General features: G+C 42.2%; 1 protein-coding gene across 1 annotated transcript in view; it reads right to left on the reverse strand.

The window, feature by feature from the left end:
* Positions 1 to 551: 551 nt before the first annotated feature.
* Positions 552 to 21,334, reverse strand: part of CMTM7 (CKLF like MARVEL transmembrane domain containing 7) — a 28,089-nt gene continuing 7,306 nt past the window's right edge. Inside the window, exons 2-5 of the mRNA XM_039549353.1 lie at positions 8,003 to 8,176; positions 5,154 to 5,252; positions 4,041 to 4,122; positions 552 to 3,691 (exon numbers count right to left, since the gene is read on the reverse strand). Coding sequence (XP_039405287.1) covers positions 3,678 to 3,691; positions 4,041 to 4,122; positions 5,154 to 5,252; positions 8,003 to 8,176 — 369 coding nt within the window. The 3' untranslated portion in view covers positions 552 to 3,677. The remainder of the gene's footprint in view (positions 3,692 to 4,040; positions 4,123 to 5,153; positions 5,253 to 8,002; positions 8,177 to 21,334) is intronic.

Consider the following 21,334-nt stretch of genomic DNA (forward strand, 5'->3'; position numbering starts at 1 on the left):
AAACCCCACATAGTGAACTGTTTCCAGACAGTGCAACCAATTCTCAGCAACAGAAAAAGTGTGCAAGTTATGCAGGTCACATAACCTGCAGTGTCTTCATCCAGCACTGTGGTGCTCAAGCTTTTCAAAGCCATCCTTCCTCTTTTTAAAACATTTCATTTCCCCTTGAAAGAAGCACTATTCATTCTCTAACTTATCTCAAGCCCCCAGAGCTCAAACATGAAGTTGCAGTTTTTTCACAGTATGAAACAGTTTGCACTACCAATTTTCCTCTCTCAATGTTTACATTTTAATTTTTCAGTAAGAACTGAATGCCTAACTCTATCTGTGTTAGCTCAAAGGATAAACTACACTCATTTTAGAGCTGAAGAGGATGGACAACTTTTGTGTGGGATAGTGGGAGACCAGCACATCCAAACACAACTGCAGGGAACAGGTTTTTCTCTGGCTCCTACCTATTGTCCTCCAGTTATAGGAGGTATTCTGATACTCCCCAGAGAGAAAGCCACTGCTGTAGTAGAGGAGGGAAAAAAATGACCAGGACAACAATCTGATTCTCCACATCACCCAAATAGCTAACAGAGTTTATTTCTAAAACAGCTGGAATCCCATATTTGACAAAGCTGCAGACAGATGGAGCTTTCAGAACCAGGTTGACACTGAAGGAAACTTAAAACACTTTTCCTGGCAGAAGTACAGCAGAGAGGTGTCAAATTCCCTGCCAGATGGAGCTGTCATTCAAAGACCCCCGGTGGAGCTGGTGATAACAGAAAATCTGTGCTTTTCTTGGTAGACATGCTTCACAAGGAGGATTTGGGGAAAGCAAGGAAACTTTGGCAGCAGAGATGTCAGTCTTCCAGCCTGAGAGCAACCTGATTAGGAGCATCTGGTGAGTCAATGGACCCAGCACTGTCACAACAGCCAAAGCTGCAGGAATATTTTAGTCCTGTCAACAGGCACAAAAACCAAAAGGGAACTGGTAACTTCCATCTCTTGATCCAGTATAAACAAGTGCACTTACAGCAAAACATATTCTTTGGATGATCACAGAACATAGTCAGAAATTCTTTGGTTGTTAGACTGTGTGAAATTCCCCTTGATTTTTTCTTTCTCCATATGGTGACAAATGACAGAGCGATGTGAGAGGCTAAAAAAAAAAAAGCTAGTATAGTGCCAGGAGAGGGGGCATGGTTCCAGGAGAAAGTGGAAAAGGCCTTTTCCGCAAAGCAAGCTCAGGCTACAGCCCCAGTCCTTAGCAGGTGCTTCTCCCCACTGCCACCACAGCGCTGAGGTCTCAGCTGCATTCACACTGTCTGCAGCAGAACACTGTCTTCCCACCGGAGTGCCAAGGGGGGTTAAAGCTTGTGGGAAGGTAATTACTGTCAATCTGAGGTGATACCTCAGGAGGTGAAGGAGAAATAACACAGTCTCTTTCCTCTGGGGGAACAGGAGAGGTTGTATCCTTAAACATCTATCCTATCAGTCCAAATTAAAGCTAGAGTGCTGGTTTCCAAAGACTGTAGTTAAGTCAGTCTTGGCAGGAGGACTGGTGATCAAGCATCTCTGTTGCAAAAAATTAGACAGACACACACATGTGTGTGGGTGTGTGTTTGTGTGTCGTGTGTGTTTGTGTGTGTGCTTTCTTCTGCAGGTATTTTCACTCAAAGTGCTCAGAATGAAGTCCCTTGTCACGTATGGCCATTTGACTGGTCCTGTGCAGGCAGGGCAAGGAAGACTGAACTATCACTGACACTACTGACTGGATTCCCAGCTGAGAAGAATGTTTGTTCTCTTAAGCCAGAGAGCCTCTGAGCCATGCTCAGTTCGGGTTGTTGAAACAAAAAAAAAAAGGCTCATTTCTGACTAAACACAAAACATATCATCTGAAGGTAGGGGGCAGAAGTTGAACATTGTAAAAAAATAAGAAACAGCCAATATGAAATCAGTAACAATATATCTGCCTGTTATACAGTTTTATTTGAATAATCCTCTGTATTAATGTTAAAGCACTTTATCTCGGAGTGACTGTATGTACCTTCATCCACTAAAAACAGACTTTTGTCCTTTCAATTTGTTTCCTGCTCTGTGTTGCTCTAAATAGGGCACTTTTGAAAAGGAATAGCAAAAAGAATCACAGAAACTGTGCACCATGAGGAGGGGGATTCTTACCTCTCCAAGTTATCTGCTCACTTATTTTTATCTGCTTACTCAAAATTTTTGACACATTAGCAGCTGGCCAATTTTATGTTGTCAAAGAGTTAAAAATAAATTCTAACTAAAGATACATATATTAGGATGGGAAAAAAAAATAAGGTGGCAACAAATAGCAATATATGTTGGCCTGCCATGAGGCACAAAAAGAATTCTCCAAGAGAACCATTAAATTACTTAGCAGTATTGATACAGAATTTCAAACAAACAGAAAAATATATAGCAGGCCAGAAAATGCTTTTTTCTCCAGACTGTCCCTGGTAAACGGTATAAACCAAACTTCTGCTGCACCATCATGCAGTTGTCTTGACAGAATAAACCGAGTTCTACTTCACAGCTCAACATGAAAGGAGAAGCACCAAAGAGGAAGAGAGGCCCACGCTTCCTTTTTTCCTGCAAAGAATTTCCAGCTCACCGGAGATGGAGTGCAAACAGAAAGACAAAGGTGCCAAGAAGGCATTGTCTCAGCACTGAAGTTACATAGAACTTCATGATGATACCAGGTCGGACAGAACTGAACTGTTCTGTCTGTCCAGGCTCTGGGCAGAGTCCCCAAGAGCACAGATTCCAGCTGAGGCAGAGAAAGTGACAAAACCACATATAAGAGAGAGAAAGAAGCACATTGCTCTATTCACAATGGGCTTTCCATAAACACTGTTAGATTACAAAGAGAATAATTTATAGCAAATGCATAGAAATTTTCTACAGAAGAGGTCTTACTGTGAAAAGGAGAAAAAAAAAGACCCCACAAAACATTAAACAAATGTTCTTGGGTACATATTTTCCTGTATTTGGCAAGGGAAGTTTTTAAGAATAATCTTCGATTGCTAAAAATTCATGGAGAAAATCCCAGATTTCATTGTGTATTGTTGGGGCTAGGAGGGAGTGTTTGCAGTGATGTATTCAAGTTGCAGTTCATAATTTTTGATGCTGGGTGAGCTGATGTTAGAAACAGTCCACAGTTATGATAGAAAGAGGTAACAAAGGCTTGGGTCAGGTTATCCAGGCACAAATTAGTTTGTAACCGTTCCTTTGTTAAACATATAATCCTTGGAAGTTCAGAATCAGGTAGGAATTTGCAGGATTTCCCTTGTGTAAACAGGTGGAGGAAATCAGAAGCAATTTTTCCATCCCTTGGAAAGGAGAACCAAATGACTGTCCAAATGAGTTCTAAATGCACTTATTGTAAATAGCTGGAAATGGCCACAGCCCAGCTTGTGAGACAGAAGTTGTCTTTCTCTGAAACAAGCAGGTTCTCCATTATAAACTTCTTTGGGTGGGGGAAGGTGGGGGAGCAAAAAAACTTTGGTTCACAACGTTGTTTTGCCTAGGCATTCAAGTAGATCTTCCAAAGCTACCAGCTTGTCCAGGCTAGCAACAAAATACCCATGGCTCTCTCCTCAGTAGTGGACGCTCCTCTTTGGTATCCTGTTTTGTAAGGCAGATGTCTTGCACAGGTGATGGAGTCACACAGATGCATCTTTGAAAAGGAAGACAGTGTCACTTGTGTTGCCATAAACAAATTCATCCAATTTATTAAGCAACACACTGGAAACCTTCTTTTGGTAAGGGGTGGGGAAGGGAGAAAAGAAAGCATTGCTATGTTCACTATTTGCTAGAAGCAAGTTATTTTGCTCTTGTAGATATTTGTTAACAGCTGTGATAGCGTCTGTGTTGACAGAAAATTTGGAATTATTGCTTTTTGAGTAATTTTGAGTCACAACAACCAGGGCATTAATAAATCCTTCCAGGTAGACACAGCCCTGTTCCAGAAAATATAAATAGTCACTTTGGGAAGCATTCTGGCAGTTACTAAGCATGATACTTACTTGTTGACTGTGTTATGCACGAAACCTTGTAGGATGACCACATGCTTATAACACAAAGTATTGTAGCCAGGAACCCGAAAGTCTAGATGAGAAAACAAACAAACCACAAATACTTATGGAGCATTAGATGACACATATTCCATGCATGTATGGACACTTTTGTATACTCAGCTACACATTTTATGGGATTAACAGACCCGAAAAAGGGGTTTTTTTACTCCATTCTGCCAAAAGACTAAAAAACCCAAAGTTCTCATAGTATAATAGCAGCTTATGTCTTGTCAAAACAGCAACTGAAAGATAGACTGAGAGTCATGCACAAGGAGGGAGAAAAAGCTGGACAGCAGCATGGAGTCTCGACATCTAAATTTCTCACTAGGATTCTGCAACAAAGAAAAGACTGTTTCTAGCATCTCTGATTACTGCTCTTTTACTGCACCATTCAAAAAAGTCTTTCCCTGCTGTCTGCCAAATAAACAAGTCAGGTAGGTCTTCTAGTCTGTTTGCATCACCAGGACTAAGTTTCTGAAAGTAATTCTTTATTCTGGAGGAGCTGTATTTCAGGTCCTGCTGCTGTGAAAGTACTGTCACCCTTGTGACTTGTAAGTCATGCCTTTCTCTGTAAAGCCCTCCAGCCAAGAGAGGCAGAGAGCACCTTCCAGTAAGTCAGCTCAGAGTCCCAGTGGGTTTTAGCTCAGGAGAAATTATCTTGGACAGGGCTCTGTTCAGGAGCAGGAGGCGCTGAAAGCTGGGGGTTGAAATCCTTTAGGTAACTTCCAGCTGCTACAACAGTCTTTCGTCAAAACTTAATTGTCTTAATTCTTCACCTAAACACATTAATTCCTATGAGTTAAAACAGAAGCGTTTGGTTTCAACACTCTGGCAGGACAAATACCAACTTTAGTGGTGAGTCTGGTGTCTGACAACAAAATATTTTTGTTGGCACTGTGTTACAGAACATTCACTGAAATGAGCTAGAAGGTAGTTCACCCAACCAAGACACAAGTAAGGCAAGTGTGTAAGAAAACAGAGGTACAAGTGAGAGATTCCCAATGCCCTACTTAGTATATATTGCACTTTTAGAAGTGTCAAGCCTAATAAACACAGTCTTACCGCTCCAGCCACAAGTCCAGTTATATTGTAACTCTTGGCTGCTGCTACAATCGATCCAATGAGAAGCAGAATTGTACCAATTAAGTAATGAAGAAACTCCTGAAAAGACAAGCACAGCATGCATCAGAAAGGAAACTTAGCTGGAAAGTGTTTTGATATGTCTCAGAAAGAAAATAAGTTGGCAGAGATGACTCAAACCCTCAAACCCAGAGGACAAAACATAGTCAAAAGGAAAAAAAAAGCAAAACAAAACAAAAAACCAAAACACAAATCCAACAACTCACCTTGTGAGTGAATTTTATACCAAACCTCAGTTTCTGTTTAAAAAAGAACAGTTTAGGTCTACTAATGTTACTGGAATGAGATTTACTTACTGGGTATGGATGCAATCCTTTCAATTCAGCACGGTACATTACATTATTGCATCAAGTGTGCACCTTACTCAAGACATGGTTCTGGAGGAAGGAAGAAGCCTTAAGGAAATATTTCTCTAGCCTACATGAAATGGTGTAAGTGGAAAACCAAATGCTCCTACTTCTGATAATCTTAGAAAGTAAGCACTGGATCTACTGCTGCATTTACTAACAACTTACATCAACCAAGCCTGGAAACAGGAGGGAAGCCATCAAAAGCACAGCTGCAGTAAAACATGATGCATTGAAGTTTTCTGAGAGAGGACCAAGTCACCACTTTTAAACTTTTCTCTGGTGTGATAAGTATCGATCCAGGAGTCAACTTTACCTTGTAACAAGCAGGAAATATCTGTGGATTTAGATTTTGAACCCTCACAGAATTTATGACAACCAATATAGGTGTTTGCAGACTGAACGTGGGTTGTTTCTTGTGCATGGTGGAGTGGGCAGGTGGATATCTGCTTCCTTTATCTGCATTGCACTACCAGCATGAGCCAAGCAAACAAAAGGGAGAGGAGAGATTCTGTCTCAAACCAGAAGACAGAATACAGCCCCAAAATGAAATTGTCCAAGGAAAGCCCAGAAGATGAATAATCTACCATACCAGTTTCACTCTGCTCAGGTGCTAAAAAGAGCTGAGAAGGATTTTTCCTGTAAAGTAGGCTCTGAGACCACAAGTTACTTCCCTAATTTGTAAACTTGTTTCAGGTAATCAAAATCTCAACCCTTGCATTTGCCAGAATAAATTACATGCATAAGGAGGCTTCTCTGACTAGCCCATGACGCAGCAGGAAAATGGGACATGCCATTGCCTCCTTAGAGACATCAAATAAAGCAGCGTACACAGGCTACCACTTTAGAGGAATCCAAGGGATGGGCAAAGCTGCAACAGAATCATCAAAGGTTACATTAGGTGGAGAACCAACCCGCGGCAGGGCTGGAAGAGTGCCCCTCTGGAGAAATACTTCCAAGCTTTAAAGGGTGTCAGGAATAAACAACCTCTTGAACAACTTCAGCTTTACTGGCTGCAGATCACGCCCCTGACTGCAATGTAAAGATCCTGCCAGGAAACTCATCCAAATGCTAGCTGGAGTTTCCCAGAGTCTCTTATGTGTCTTCCTCTTCTGTTCTAAAGATACTTAAATGTGACTGAAAATGAAGTTGTTTGTTTTGTAACAGCGCAGCAGTGTTCAAGCATCACATCCCATAAAGCTTTCTGAAGCCGAGCAGCCACAAACTTCAGTGCCTTAAAGTCACTAGTGGCTCTGGAACACAGAGGAATGATTAAACACACAACAAAAAAACCCAAAAGCAGCCCATGCAGAGGCAAAAATTGCACAGTCCTGTTACAGCAATGTACACATTAAATGCTGCTTTGCAAAACTGTTATTTATTAGCTTACTTCACTCCTTTATTTCAATCCCTGCGTCCGTGTTATCTCTAGATACATAAGTACCTTTAGAAACAGATAGTGGTGGCACACATCTGAAAAAAAAAAGTTTAACCACATTCTTCAGCTAAAAAGAAAAAAGAAAATTATATTTTTCTCTCTGGTTATAAGTGGATGAATGGACAAACTGTTATCTTAGATCTAAATTACTTATGTAGCTTCCATTAACCGCCACCCAACCACTTCTTGGATTTCAAAATTCCTCTCTATCTCTCCAGCTGGCTTTCTCCATTGCTTTGGTCCTTCTTCAGTGGAACTAACATATGTAAGGGAGGCATGTTCTAAGAGGTTGTTAAAATCCATCACCCCACACTAGGATGCAGAATTTTCTGTTAGCTGACCTGAGCCAAAGCTACTGAGGAAGTTCAAGTCTCACATTTTCGGTGCTGCTTGTTGGTTCTCCGCTAGGATATGAGAGATGGATGTGTATGGGAAATGTGGGAATGAGGCAGGAACATCCTGCAGGATATCCCAGGAATGGCCAGGCTATGGCAATCAGGCTGAGGCTCCTATTTTCTGCTATTGTTTAAGTTACCTAAAACCATACCAAAAAGAGACACATCTGATTTAAATAGCACTCACATACTTTATTTTGGGACAGGATGTTGTACATGAATTCTAACACAATGATTTGGTACTTTAGCAATTCCTGAGCTGCTATAAATGACCTGAGCTAGGACCCATCCGCTGAAGGCTTGATGACCAGTAGCTTCTTTTCAGTTGTCTCTTAATAAAATTATTGCCTTCCATGGAGTAAATCTAGATTTATATCTGTGTAAAGGAGGGTAGACTCAAATCCAAATCAGCTGAAACTGAAAACTTACAGTTACAGAATCTGCTGAACTGAATACAAGCAACAAAGGGATTTGCATACAAGGCAAAAAAGAACTGAGTGAAAGATAGCCTATCTTTGTGAGACAGCACAAGAAAATGGGCTGAGAAAGTGAGACATCAACCCCCAAGAGAGGAGAGGAACCCAGGCTTACCGCGAGTGGCCAGCTAACGCAAGTCAGCTTCCTGTAGACTCTGAAAATGTGCATGATGTAGAAGAACAAAATCATAACCAAATCGCACATGGTGACAATCTGAAAGAAGCTGTATGCACTGTAATCTGTCCATGGAGAATTATTTACACTGATGAATCCAATCAGCAGGGAGATCTGGAACACAAAAGGCGCATTAAAGGTTTTCACTACAGTGCTCAGAGGGTCATGGAGATGATTTTAAGCACAACAAAATGGCACTTAGAAACAGAAGACAAATATCTAATGTAAATGGGATGGTCCCAACAAAATGGAGGACAAAGTAACGAGCATGATAATAAGGTTTTATAATTTGCTGATAAATGAGCTGAAGCAACCATTAGGACTGGGGAAAGGGGCAATGGCTAGAAGGAAAGCAGCAGTTTCAGCCTAAGGAACTCAACTTGAAGATGGCTCTATGAACAACCAAAGAGGCCTCAAATAGAGAAAAGGAACTGAATGCCTGGAGTTGCACCAGTGACTGAAGCATCTAAACCCCACAGACTTTCAGAAGGATCTCACTGAAAGCTGTGAAAGGGGAGGTGTCCATGAACACATGCACCTTCACTTTAATTTAGTGATATTTCTCACATGCAAAATCAGAGGACCTGAGCTAACAGTTTTACTCCTCCTTTTCTGCCACCTACAGAGCAGAAGTACTAGTGGACTGTAAGGCAGTATCAGAGCAAATAATGTAAACATTTGGAGGAATTGATTAATTCACCTCACCCCCAAAACTTTTATAAGTTAACACTGCCACATAAAACTATGAAGCATTATTGTACAACTTGTTTCAGCTGTAAAATTGCTAAGAACAAAAGCTATTTCATTTTTTCAATCTAAAGCTACTTGTTTATTTTACTATTTTTATTTTAGCCTGGCTAACCTGGGTGATCAAAATAAATCTACTGAGAATATACTAAAATATTTTTTTATTACAGACTCTGTCAATGCATGCTTTCAGCCACTGTAATTTTTAGTTAATCCAAAGTCAGCCAGAAGCTGTAATGATTCACATTTTAAGTGTTTCTCCTAGACATTAAAAAACTATCTGAGGAAGCCAGCACTTCAAGACTGCACCATCCTTTCCTGCACACTCATCTTCCAAACTCCTAACCAACTGCATTCATTATCAGAATAATTTCCTTAAGATTAAAAGAGAAAAAAAACCCCAACGCCCAAACAACACAGCTTAGATTCTCCCTTAATGTTAGCCATGTTTCACCTCCTCAATTCTAAGTGGACAGGCTAAATATATGCATGATCAAGGGTAACCAAAGACTCTGTAGGTAAGAACTTCAAGGACTGTCACCTTCACCAAACTCCATCCAAACTGCCTTGACAGTGAACCACCTCAAAATGGTGGCTTCAAAGAAAAAAGTCAGTGCTCTGGATTCTTTCCCACACAAGTGGCTACACTGTTGTCAGACCTGGTCTAGCTCCAGGACTTTTACTGTGGCAGACCAAGGAGTTGATACTAGCACTGTAAGTGATATTCACTCCAAGCCAGCGATGGGCTTCTGCATTACAGTAAGCCTACATCTCCTCTCACCTTTGAATGGACACAGGGCAGGGAAGACAGGACCTACAGATGCAGGGCTAGATCATGCTCCCTGCTTCTCAAGAATGGAGGTCACATGTGCCTTTGAAAATGCATGATACTGCTCAGTCCCTGTCTCCCCAAATATGTTCCTGCCCTCTGGTTTGGGAGTGTAACATTGGAGCATCATCCTGCATGTTCAGTGCTTCTGTCTGTACCATGCCTGACCTCTGGGTCTCACTGCCTTGCCTCTGGGGAATCCAAAGCGCATGGAGTCTCGTACCTTGTGTGTGGCACAGCTTTCTGAGATGCTACATTTGTTAGAAGACAACAAAGCAACATTCTACACAATTCAGCATTTAAAGAACTCTGGCCCAGTTCTTCCATTCTGAGATAATTTGGATGCAGTTTTGTCCAATCTATGTCTACATCCACCAGGTCCACATTAAGCAGTGGTTTTGTGAGAGGCCATGGTGTCTGTCATCTTCTCCTTCCTCCTAATTTCACTTCCTGTCAGTATTGGCTCCTCCATTGATCTGTGCTGAGCCACCTCAGTGGACTAAGCCAGCAGAAAAGTGAACTACTGAAAAACAGCTTTACTCTGGCTCTGCCATCGTGCAAGGCAGGATCAGGTGAGCAAGGGAGTCTGAGGGAGAACTTAGGACTCCCACAGAAAGGATAGGAAGGACTGAGCTGGCAGGATGGCAGCAGCCAGTGCCATGCTGGCTGCTCAGACTGCCACAGACCTTCAAGCTCAGCTCCCTGAATCTTAATTAATCTTAATGTCAGTTAAGCAGAGTCATCTGACTTAGCCACTGAATAACCTGAACAATAAGAAGGAGATAATTTACCCTATAATCTAGGAGAACACTTTAAGTGATGCAAGACACAGCTATTATTTCCATAATTTAAAACTAAATATAATGAAATTTTATTCTATAGGAAGACTCAACAACAAGTCACAGCAAGCACTGAGTCTTGCTCTTGGATAAAGGTGGGATGAGGACAATGCTCTCTAACCACCAAAGGCCAGAAAAAGTTTCCCTTATTCAGGTGTCTTCACAATAATCAGTTCCCAGTTTCAATGACACTGTTAAAATCAAGAAGGAAGCGTTAATTCGCAGAAATATTAAATCTGCCCACCGGCTCATTTCATGAGTGAACAATTAACTTTAGCATGTTTTTTTACGGTGTACAAAGGATAAGGAGGACCAGACTCTTGAAGTACAACTACCATTCAAATAATAAAAAGCACTGGAAAAATACCCTTAGTTTAAGCTAGACCCAGTTCTTTCAATTTCATGGAAGCATAGCAGTATTTTTCTTTTCAGTTAAAAGGTATAAAAAATTGAGAAGCATAAAGAAGAATGCGAGCCATCCAAGGACAGAAAATACATCTGAAGTGTTACGATCCTCAGAAATAAGAAGATACATGGTACCTATGAAGAATCTGCTCAACTCTTCCTCAGTAGGGTAGAACTGTGGATTTGAACAAACATGCTTTCCATTTCAACAGTTCTTCATGATTAGAACAACTCCTAATCCAATTAGTAAAGATTCTCCCTTCTGTGATTTTAGATGTGCCTCAGCACATAGATAGGAAGAAACCACTGCATGGCAAGAGATATTTCTTTCAAAGATTTACTTTCTTAGCATAAACTTTGCAACATGATATTTACCTGATGTTTCTTAAGAGGGTCCTCAGTTCATAGGCACATGATTCTATTTCACAGGATGGGTGCAAAGGGGACTCTATCAACAACTTTATATAAAGCTGTACCACATCTGCCACACTATATTGCCTGCAGGTACAGTCAGAGTTTAACGCTCACCTGTTGAACAAAGAATGCTAACAAACGCAGGTAATAGAGCCACACAATATCATGTGTTCTTTAAAAGCAACGAATATTGAAGTTCCTTCACCAGATACTGGTTTATCATGATATACCAGGTGGTGACTGTACCTTTTTCCCCCCTGGGATTCTGGTTTCCAGAGAATTGAGTGATAAAGTGATAAATATGTAACTGTCTAGCATACAGTTGAACATCTATCTCAGAAGTCAGTTTGTGGCACAGAGAGAGAGAGAAATGAATGGCAAAGCACTGAAGTGATCAAATGTTACGAGTGTTCTTTATGCATCTGTGCTCAGGGGAGCAGGTTTATATACCCTGAAAATAAAAACTGGAGGCACAAAAAAATCCAGGGCACTGCTATTTTCACTTCAATATAGCATTTCACAGGTCATGAGAGCAACAGAGATGTAACCCTTAGCCAGCAAGCCAGTGGGACCAGAAGTACAGGTCAAGTGATGGTCAGCCTCATGAGAAGATTTCAATGTGCTCCACAATAAATATCTGTGCTCCAGACCTGCATTCCAAAAGGGGTGAGGGACACATTGAAGGGTACTATTATTTAATGCTTTCTGGTTTCCAAGAAGCAAAATAAAGACCATATGCATTAATCAACCTCAAGGAGGGATTCCTGGATTTAAATGAAGTTCCATATTTACTGTTTAATAGAAGTCGATTGGCTTAAACTAATCCAATTCTTGACTCTCCTTTGGACCAGATATTTGAATTGTGAAGCACTTTTAGGGACATTGGTACCTATCAGGAACTATCCTGCAGTCAACTCAATGTGAGCTAAAGGCACTCAGCACTTAGCTGACAGAAAAGACATAACAGAGCCTGCAAGGCTTTTACAGAACTGGCATTCTCTTCCCTACTTTGAGCTGAAGATGAGGTAACCACATCCTCTGCCATGTGACTGTGAAAAATGCTGCCTCTTAAATGGCACTGACATACCTTCCCAAGCCTAAACCCCATTCTGATTTGAAGTTAACTCAGATCCACCAAAAAAATGAAACACAATTTGTTCTTTCCTGATGTGGTCTTCTTCCTAAAGCAGCCCTGGGAAGCTGTTGGCCACCTTCACCACAAAAGTACATGGTTGGCTCATGGTCAGTGTGTTGTCCCCCAAGATCCCAAGGTCTTCTCTGCAAACTGCTTTCCAACCTCCAGCCTGTATTGGTGCAGGGGCTTACTCTCAAATATCTCCAGATACAGGACTTGGCATTCCCCTGTGTGGACCTTGATGAGATTCCTCTTTGTCCAGACTGCCAAGGTCCCTCTCCATGGCAGCACAACCCTCTGGCTCATCAGCCACTCCTCCCAGGTTTTTCATCACCTACAAACTTTCCAGAAGTGCACTCTGCATCATCATCCAGGTCATTAATGAAGATGTGGAACAGTGCCAGCCCCAGTATGGACCCCTGAGGTACACCACTAGTGACTGGCCTCCAACTGGATCTCATACCACTGATCACAATCCTCTGGGCTGGGTTGTTCACTTTTAAATCCATCTCACTTGCCCACTAATCTAATCCATACCCTGTCAGCTTGTCTCTGAGGAGGTTATGGGAGACTAGAACCTTACTAAGATCAAGGTAAACCACATACATCACTCTTCCCTTGTCCACCAAGCTAGTCACCTCATTATGGAAAGCAGTAAGGCTGGTAAAGCATCATTTCCCCCTTGTAAATCCATGCTGACTACTTCTGATCACCTTCTTGTCCTTCATGTGTTTGGAAATGCCTTCTAAGAGGATTTTCTTCATCATCTCCCAGTCCCAAGAGACTGAGTTGAAGCTGACAAACCTGTAATTCCCTGGATCTTCCTTCCAGCCCATAGGGATTAAGTTGGTCTGTTCAGAATTGCACACTTTCCTTTTGTACCTCTCAGGCTAGAGAGGATAGGGAAGGACTGGACAAGAGGGATACATTCACCTCCCCTGTGTTATAAAATGCTTCTGGAAGTGTTCCCTGGAAGTGTTGTTTCTTTTTTAAAATCAGCTGTTTTCCTCCTTGTTTCTTCTCGTCCCTGACAAAGAATAAGCATCTGAAGTCCACTGGCCATTATTACACTCAGTAAAACACATGGAAAATTTATATCAAGACTTCAAGGAAATGGATCTTTCACTGCAGGAAAATTCAACACCTTCTTAAGGAAAAGAGAGGAATCATGCCTTTGTATTAAGAAGCAATTATATATAGCAGGAAGATCCAACTTCCAATTACTCCTAAGGCAAATGCATACTGCAGAAAAGGCCCGTGGCATTAGGCCCAGATGCTGTTGTACTCCTAATTTCAGATGGCTTGAATTCCACCTAACTGCCTGTGCTCACGCTTGGGTGGCTGTAGTCCTGCAGATGCAATTAGGTTACATAGAAAGCTTGGCTCCAAACATCCTGTCCCCATGGGAGAGGCTGGGCATGATGCTGGGACCCAGAGCAAGCCAGCCACACAGTCCTCAGCCTCTCTGCTGGCTGGGTCCTCCTGTGGTTTCCAGTCCTGTCATCAGTCACAGAGGCCACCAGGAAAACTACCCAAGAGCTGCCTGCCCCTCAGGACTAATGGGCTGGGCTCTCCTACACTAACATATCCTGCTGGAGTGCACCAGCACAGATGGAAAAGCCTAGGCCAAGCTGGCAAGTTCAAGGAAGCTTAACAGAGAATCGCCTGCTCCAAGGAAGGGGCAGGCAGGAGTGCATGCCCACTAGTCCAGAGGTTACATGTACAATTTTCTTCACTAGTGCCCTGAGAGTAACAAAGGAAAGGACTTGTTTTGCTCTGCAAGTACCTACAGGCCAGCTGGCACCACAAAGCATTTTCTGCTCATGTGGTAGAAGACTGTAGTTTATCTGACCGCAGAACAATTTGATAACCCGGGAATCAATCTGTACAAGTGCTTCATATGATCTTTTTCTACTGTCCTGCTATAATTGATGTCATAAATAAATAAAGCTCTGGCTTTATTGCCAATTATTCTGCAACATTTGGAGAGAACTAAATTTTCCACAGGCACAGCTACCTGCACAAACATGAATACTGAGAAGAATCTACTCTTAAAGGAAATCCTAATGTTCTGAGGATGAGAGGCCCATTTCCACAGGCAAACACTGACACAACAAGGGAGGAATTGAAAGACACTGACTCTTGAATCCTGACCCCAGTTTTGTAACCGTATTTCTGTCTAAACGTCAGTAAATCATGTATTTCACCACTTCAGCTCCTCCAGTCACCCAATGAGGACTAATAAAGACTTCATACTCATTGTGCTGAAGTTTTTCACCTTCAAAACACTTCAGACATGTAAAATAAAGATAAAAATTTTGAGGACTGCTAATAAATGTCTAGGGTAAGATGACTGTTTTCCTTTACAAAGTGAATGAAAATAGATGCTCACTTAAAAAAACCCAAACAAACAAAGAAACAAAAAAAGACAAGACAAACCCCCCCAAACCATACCAAAATACCCACATCCTTTTCCTCCCTGTTCCCCTCTCCAAAAAGCCCAAATGGACAATCAAGAGATCACAGACGTGACAGACATGCAGGGGTGAAAATCATCCAAGGAGGAAGCCACACAATAACAAGCAACAGGAGGAAAAGGTTTGCTTTCTGAGAGTTGGTTTGAGTTCGATCTGTTGCTACTTCAGCACACAAGATAAACAAAAATAGAGTCCTAGCTCACTGTAAAATGGAAATTGGCATTTATTTCCTGCCTGTCATTTATTTACTTATAACCAACTGTGAGCAGTGCTTCCAAAAAGCACACCATTGCACAAGACATTGCAAATAAACTGTTTTCTAATCTTTAATACCAGGACTACTTTACTACTTATCCTCTTGACCATCCTTGACTGTTCAGTACTGCACATTATCAGTCACTCTGTGCTGCACTATTTCACTACTCTGCTAGCGACCGTGGAGTACAGGGTACCTTTCCCCCTGTGGCTGTGCCATCCCCTGCACAGGGGTGATGTTCTGGTGTGGCTCCACAGCAGCTCACGGGCGCTGGGCTTCCTGTGGTTAAAATGTATTGATAATGTATCAGTGTTTCTGCTGCTGCTGAACTGTGCTCACACAGCAACAAGGCTTTCCGCCTCTCTCCTCCCTCCCCTCATCCCAAAGGAGGCTCACAAGTGGGCAAGACACTGGCAATGACAGCTGGCTCCAGCCAAGCAATGGGATTTTCCAGCCCATATGATGTTGTGTTCAGTGATAAAAGCTCGAGACAAGGAGGTTTAAGGGGGAATATTTTAGGTTATTGCATTTCTCTTCCCAAGCAACCATTACATACAGAACCACAGACTCACAGAATGGTTTGGGTTGGAAGGGACCTTAAAGACCATCTATTCCCAACCTCCTGCCATGGGTGGAGACACCTTCAATTAGACCAGGTTGCTCAAAGCCCCCTCCGGCCTGGCCTTGAACACTTCTGTTGATGGGGAGTAGTGGATGAATTTACAGCTTTGCTTGTGTGTGCAGCTTTTGCTTTCCTTATAAAACTGTCTTTATCTTGATCCACGGGTCTTTTTGGCTTCCTTCTATTTTCTGCCCATCTTGCAGGGGAGGGCAGTGAGTGAGAGGCTGGGTGGGTATTTGGCTGCTGGCTGGGGTTAACCCACTACACATGGCCTACCCCTTATCTGGATTTCTAGCTGCTGTGGAAAGAACAGTATTAAAAATCTTCATTGCAGAAAGACACTGACTATGGTTTTTGCAAATCCCAAGATGATGTACTGAACTGGCAGGCTGAAACTGCTGTCTCACCATGTAACTTTAAACTCTGGATAATAGTTTTCTTCCTCTATATAGAAATAAGATGTGAAATGCCAACCAAACTGCAGGAGAAAAGATAACATCAATAAGAAGCAAAATTGCCCCAAGGTGCCCAGTTACAGAGAAACACTGTAACTCTTATCTCAAAGTTTTACTATAATACTGTGACATACACTTCCTCATGTGCAATCCACCCAGCTCTGTGTTATCTTTTCATTTAATTACTTTGCCACGCAATGCATGACCACATCCTTGTGTTTCTCAGAGTATTTATTTTTCTTGAATTTTCCCCACTACTATACCATCCCATAAGAAGAGACAACTTTTTTCTCCAGTGTCTCCTTTCCTTTTTTTCTGCTCCTTATTCCCTTTCCTCTTCTTTCCCTCCATTACACTCCATATTTCTTCCCGTTTGTATCTTTCATTCTCTCCCATCCAAATTTCCCTCTGCACATGACCTCAATTCCCTCAATGCACCTCAATTCCCTCTTTTAATGTTTCCTAACTATCTTGCCCACTCTCTTGCATCATGTATTGAAATTAGCTAACCAAAAACTATCACTATTCAGGGGAAAAAGGTCACAGGACAGGATTCAGCATGGTGCTACACCTGCATGAACACTGTAGGCAGCACCTCTGGTTCACCAGTTTCCTGCTGGTAATTGGTAATACCTGAAAGTGCTTTTCTTTTTCATCCATTGTACTTGCTGGAGGACTGATGAACCCTTATACTGCTTTAATGTCCCTCCTCCTGAATCTGAAAAGAGGAGGACCCTGAGAACTATTTATAGAATTGATAAAACCTGTTTGATTTCCACTATCTTAAAACTAACCCAAGTTTAAATGCAAGCAATTGTACAGAAACTGTGTCTACAGATTGGGAGCAAGGGACAGCACTGACTCTCACACAGTTTCATCACAGCCTTTTTTAAAAAAAAAATATAGTAAGAGCTAATGCTTTTTGTATTTGAACGCAAAAAAGTCAAAGTTTCCAGCTTGTGACACCAGCCAAGATAGTAAATGGAATTTTCCATCCCTGTGAGAGCCAGTCAGGATAACTGTGCCCTGGAGAAATGTCACTGACTGCAGCTGACAACATTTCCAAATGTTACACCTCAATACAGTGAAACAACACCCACATATTATTAAATACATATTTTTGGATGGAGTAAAATAATTTTTTAACAGCTTCCCAAAACAGAAAGATGAGCAAAGCACAGGCCAAGGTTACAATTGCAGTTCATGCAAGACTGGCTCAGCTAATTTAAGCAGCAATGTTGACTGCTGCTGTAATCGAGATTTCCTTCTTCCAGGGCAGTGTTGGAAACGTGAGCTGTAACAGAAAAACCCCTACTAGAAAAAGAAGATAAAAGGCACAGTTCATTTGAAACTTCATTAAAGACAGATGAAATCAGCTGCCTGCAAGTGCATGGTTCTGTGAAGCAGTCAGTCTTTGGTTGCACAATCATCTCTCAGCCCCTGCGTCTGGGCAGATTTCCTTCTTGTCTGGCTGCTTTGCTAAAATAAGGAGGCTGCCTGGCCTCTGATAAGTCACTTCTTGTGTGCACCACCATCCACAGGCTATTTATTGAAGATAAAAATGGTGGGAGGGTGAGAAAAGGCAAAATAATCTCATTCAGACCCTCTACAACACAGATAAGAGAACAATCCTAAGTACAAGCAAGTGGTGTTCTATATCTATTAATAAAAAGCTATCTATCTGCTCAGGCACAGGCCTCAGTGGTAGAAAAGGGTGGGGGTAATCCCAGAACCAGCATATGAAGGACATTATTAAAGAGCCCTTGCTGCAGGGTGTTAGCCATGATCATTAAAAAGGCAATTCTTTGTAATGACTAGCTGCAATTAAGTCCTGCCTACCACTGATCACAGTGCATGCAGGACTTCAATCCCGCCCCTGCCAGCTGAACTAGCTCCCTGCCTCAATCCCACAGCTGCCTGCACACACTGAAAGCACCATACAATCCTGCATGTTATTTACTGAAAGCTGAGGACTTCATAGCTACATGGCAAACAATATGCTATATTCTCATCAGGCAGTGAATTAATGAAAAAAAGAAAAGCTTGTTACCCACAACAACCTCTTAATTTTATTTCTTCTTCTCTCCAATTTGTTTAAAAATCAACTTAAATTTAAAACATTCCAACTGTAAAAGCCCTATCAGTAAGGTTTTTCAATCTACATAAAAGCTGCACACACAACACTCAAACTATTGCAGCAACTGAGTAACATTGCACAAGTGCCATAATGCAAGTTACAAACAATTCCCTAAACACATAAAACCCACTGCAAAACACTATTAATGGCACAGCTGACTGCTAGCATGGCAGCAAAGGATAGGAACAGAATTTTTAATACAGCAAATGCCCTAGCAAGGTTCCAACTCTAGGAAACACAGCTGCTTTCCCTCTAAGTTTCGAAGAGGTGCCACCTGCAACAACTGAAAATACTGCTGTGGACAAAGCCAGGAGAACCCTGTACCTCATAGCTTGTTCATTCATTAACAAGGAATTAATTCTCCATGCAGGCAACAGCCCCCACATAACAACTAGCTGGCCACCCACTCCAGTGGTCTCTCCCACCAAGCAATGAGCCCTGAATTATGGATGAGTCTGCTCTTTCAGGTAAGAGCAGAGACACATCCTTTATATAGCTGTGTTATTTTTCTGTAGATGCAAAGATACAATCACTCAGCCTATGCTCTCTGCCCTCCTCCCAGTTGTGGTGCTTGTTGGGAACCTGTGTCCCCCACAAACAAGCCCATTTAGAAAAATACTACCTTATTGCTGCAAAAAACCATATATGCACGTGGCTCCTGCTGTAGTTCACGCCACGGTAGAAGATCATCTGTCTTGCATAGTAGGGAGAATCTCTAAATCACATCCCAAAGGATTACAGGAAGTAAAAAACATTGTAAGAGACTTGAATCTCCAGAGTCCCCCAGAAAAACTGGAGTATCTGGTGATAGCAACCAAAAATGAGGGGAATTAATATAACTAAATCTCTCCAGATCTGAAAATTGCACAGCAAGCTGTGACTGTTACTTCTCTCTTCTGCAAGTCAAGCACTTCCAACACCTAGATCATCCTGGAGAGCCATGTCAACCGTTCCCTCCATTGGTAAACCCGAAAGTCAGACAGAATGACAGGAGAAGACAGTCCACAGTGTGAGTAGGTTTGTGTAAATGGAGAACGACTGCCTCAAGCACACAAGGTGCTTCTGAGGCAAGAGAAAGAAAAACCCCAGGAGGAGAAAAGAACTGTAGGCCAACAAAAGTGAGTTTGGTAGAACCTAAAAATTAAGAGGTTTGAGGCTTCTTAAGGAACGGCAGAAGAGTGGCTCTTGATGGCAGAATGGAATCCAGGAATGATGCACAGGAAAATAGAAGCTCATGGAGGTTCAGAGACACCTCAGGCATGTAGACATTTCTGGAGAACTTTGCACTTCGAGTCTGTTGCTGCAAAAGCAGCACAGAGCTCATCGACCCTGGCTTTGGAGAAGGAATCCTCCTGTGGACAGGAGATTGCCCACCTCATCTGCCATACTTCCTTTTAGTTGGCTGGGAAGATGAACTGCTTGCAGGAGCCAGGCACCTCTGAGACCACCACTCTGAACCATTCTCAGATATACTGTTTGGCTTGTTTGTATCATTTGCCATTTGCCCTTTAAAAAGTCAGTGCAGTCCCATATTGCCAGTGATAACCAATATAGAAACAGCTTAATCCATACTTGTGAGCCATAGAACTCTTGTAGCTAAATTTCATGGCTGTCTAAAAATGGATCCACCAACTGTGCATGGCAATAGTGCCTACAGAGAAGGAGCCCACGTTGGCTGACCAGCCAAGCCTGGTTCAGACTGGCTGGCTGCTAAAAGCCCAGGGTACATTGTGTATATTTACAGGCTGCAAAGTTTCCACCATGATCTGGATATCCAATACATATCTAGCAGCACAGAGCCAGTTAAAACTAAGATAGGAACTTATAACACAAAAACCAGTGCCCCATGGCAACGATCATTCTAGTTAACCTATCAAATTAGATGCATGAGAAAATAAAAAGCAATCTCATCTTCCTGGAAGTTGTTGCTGAGATCAGGGATACCATGTGAACCGCTCAGTAATGTCTCATCTCTCCGCCTGCCAACCCTCAGCGAACAATCTGCTCATCACTCGCCCTTACAGATGCTGCTCACAGCACAACCCCTTCTCACTGTCTGAGGCATTTAGTGCTTGACTGATTTGGATCTTCAGTTGACACCTGCCATATCTCTCTCTGCCTCAGAGAACACCACACTGACATCTGGCAGTCACACAGCAGTTAAAAAGTTCGTATCTATCATCTGCAGCAAGGGCTTTGCTAAGCCATGGCAACGGAGCCTTGAGTAAGGTCTCCTCGAATAAGATGAGGACTCGTTTACATCACCAAAGTCCACATTGTTAGGTGTGCTGGCATATGATGATTTTCATCAGGAAAGCATGGGTGAGAGTTCCTGAAAACACCGTGACAATCCCCAGACGAACTGGCATCATCACAACCTGGCTGCTGGATCAGGGTGGGTCTGTGCACACCAGGGAACAACCTTTCCTAAATGTGAACACTTGATGCTTGGCAAGGTGCCAGAGAAGTGAAGAGCAGTGAAAGTGGGGGAAAAATGAGAATAGATGAGATTCCTCTGTGTCACTGTTGCAGCTGACAGCTTTCAGTGAGCACCTGGAGACTGGCAGGCCTCTCCAACAGGCTGGGACAGCTCTCCTGTGTCTGCTGGGAAGTTGTATACTCAAGCAATTGCCAAAAGGCTCAACAAGCCAGCAGGTGAGAAGCAGCAAGTGGGGACTGTGTTTTTCCCAAAGAAAGAAAAGAGCTCTTGCAGAGCATGATTACAGACTCGAGGAAAATAGGCCAAGTCCCTCTGCAGTTCTGCAGCTGCTGCTGGTCATCTCACATTAACAGCATACTTCTTGCCCAGCAGTCAGCACTTGTTTCTTGAACTCACTTGTAGTACTTCTAAAAAAACAACACAACAAACTGCCAAAAATAGTAAGAAAAAAATTATAAGAAAATTCCCCCTGAAGCAGCTTCTCAATTTTGTCATCATCACACTTCCATTTTCCTT

The sequence above is a fragment of the Corvus cornix genome, chromosome 2 (genome assembly GCF_000738735.6).
Source record: "Corvus cornix cornix isolate S_Up_H32 chromosome 2, ASM73873v5, whole genome shotgun sequence".
NCBI lineage: Eukaryota > Metazoa > Chordata > Aves > Passeriformes > Corvidae > Corvus > Corvus cornix.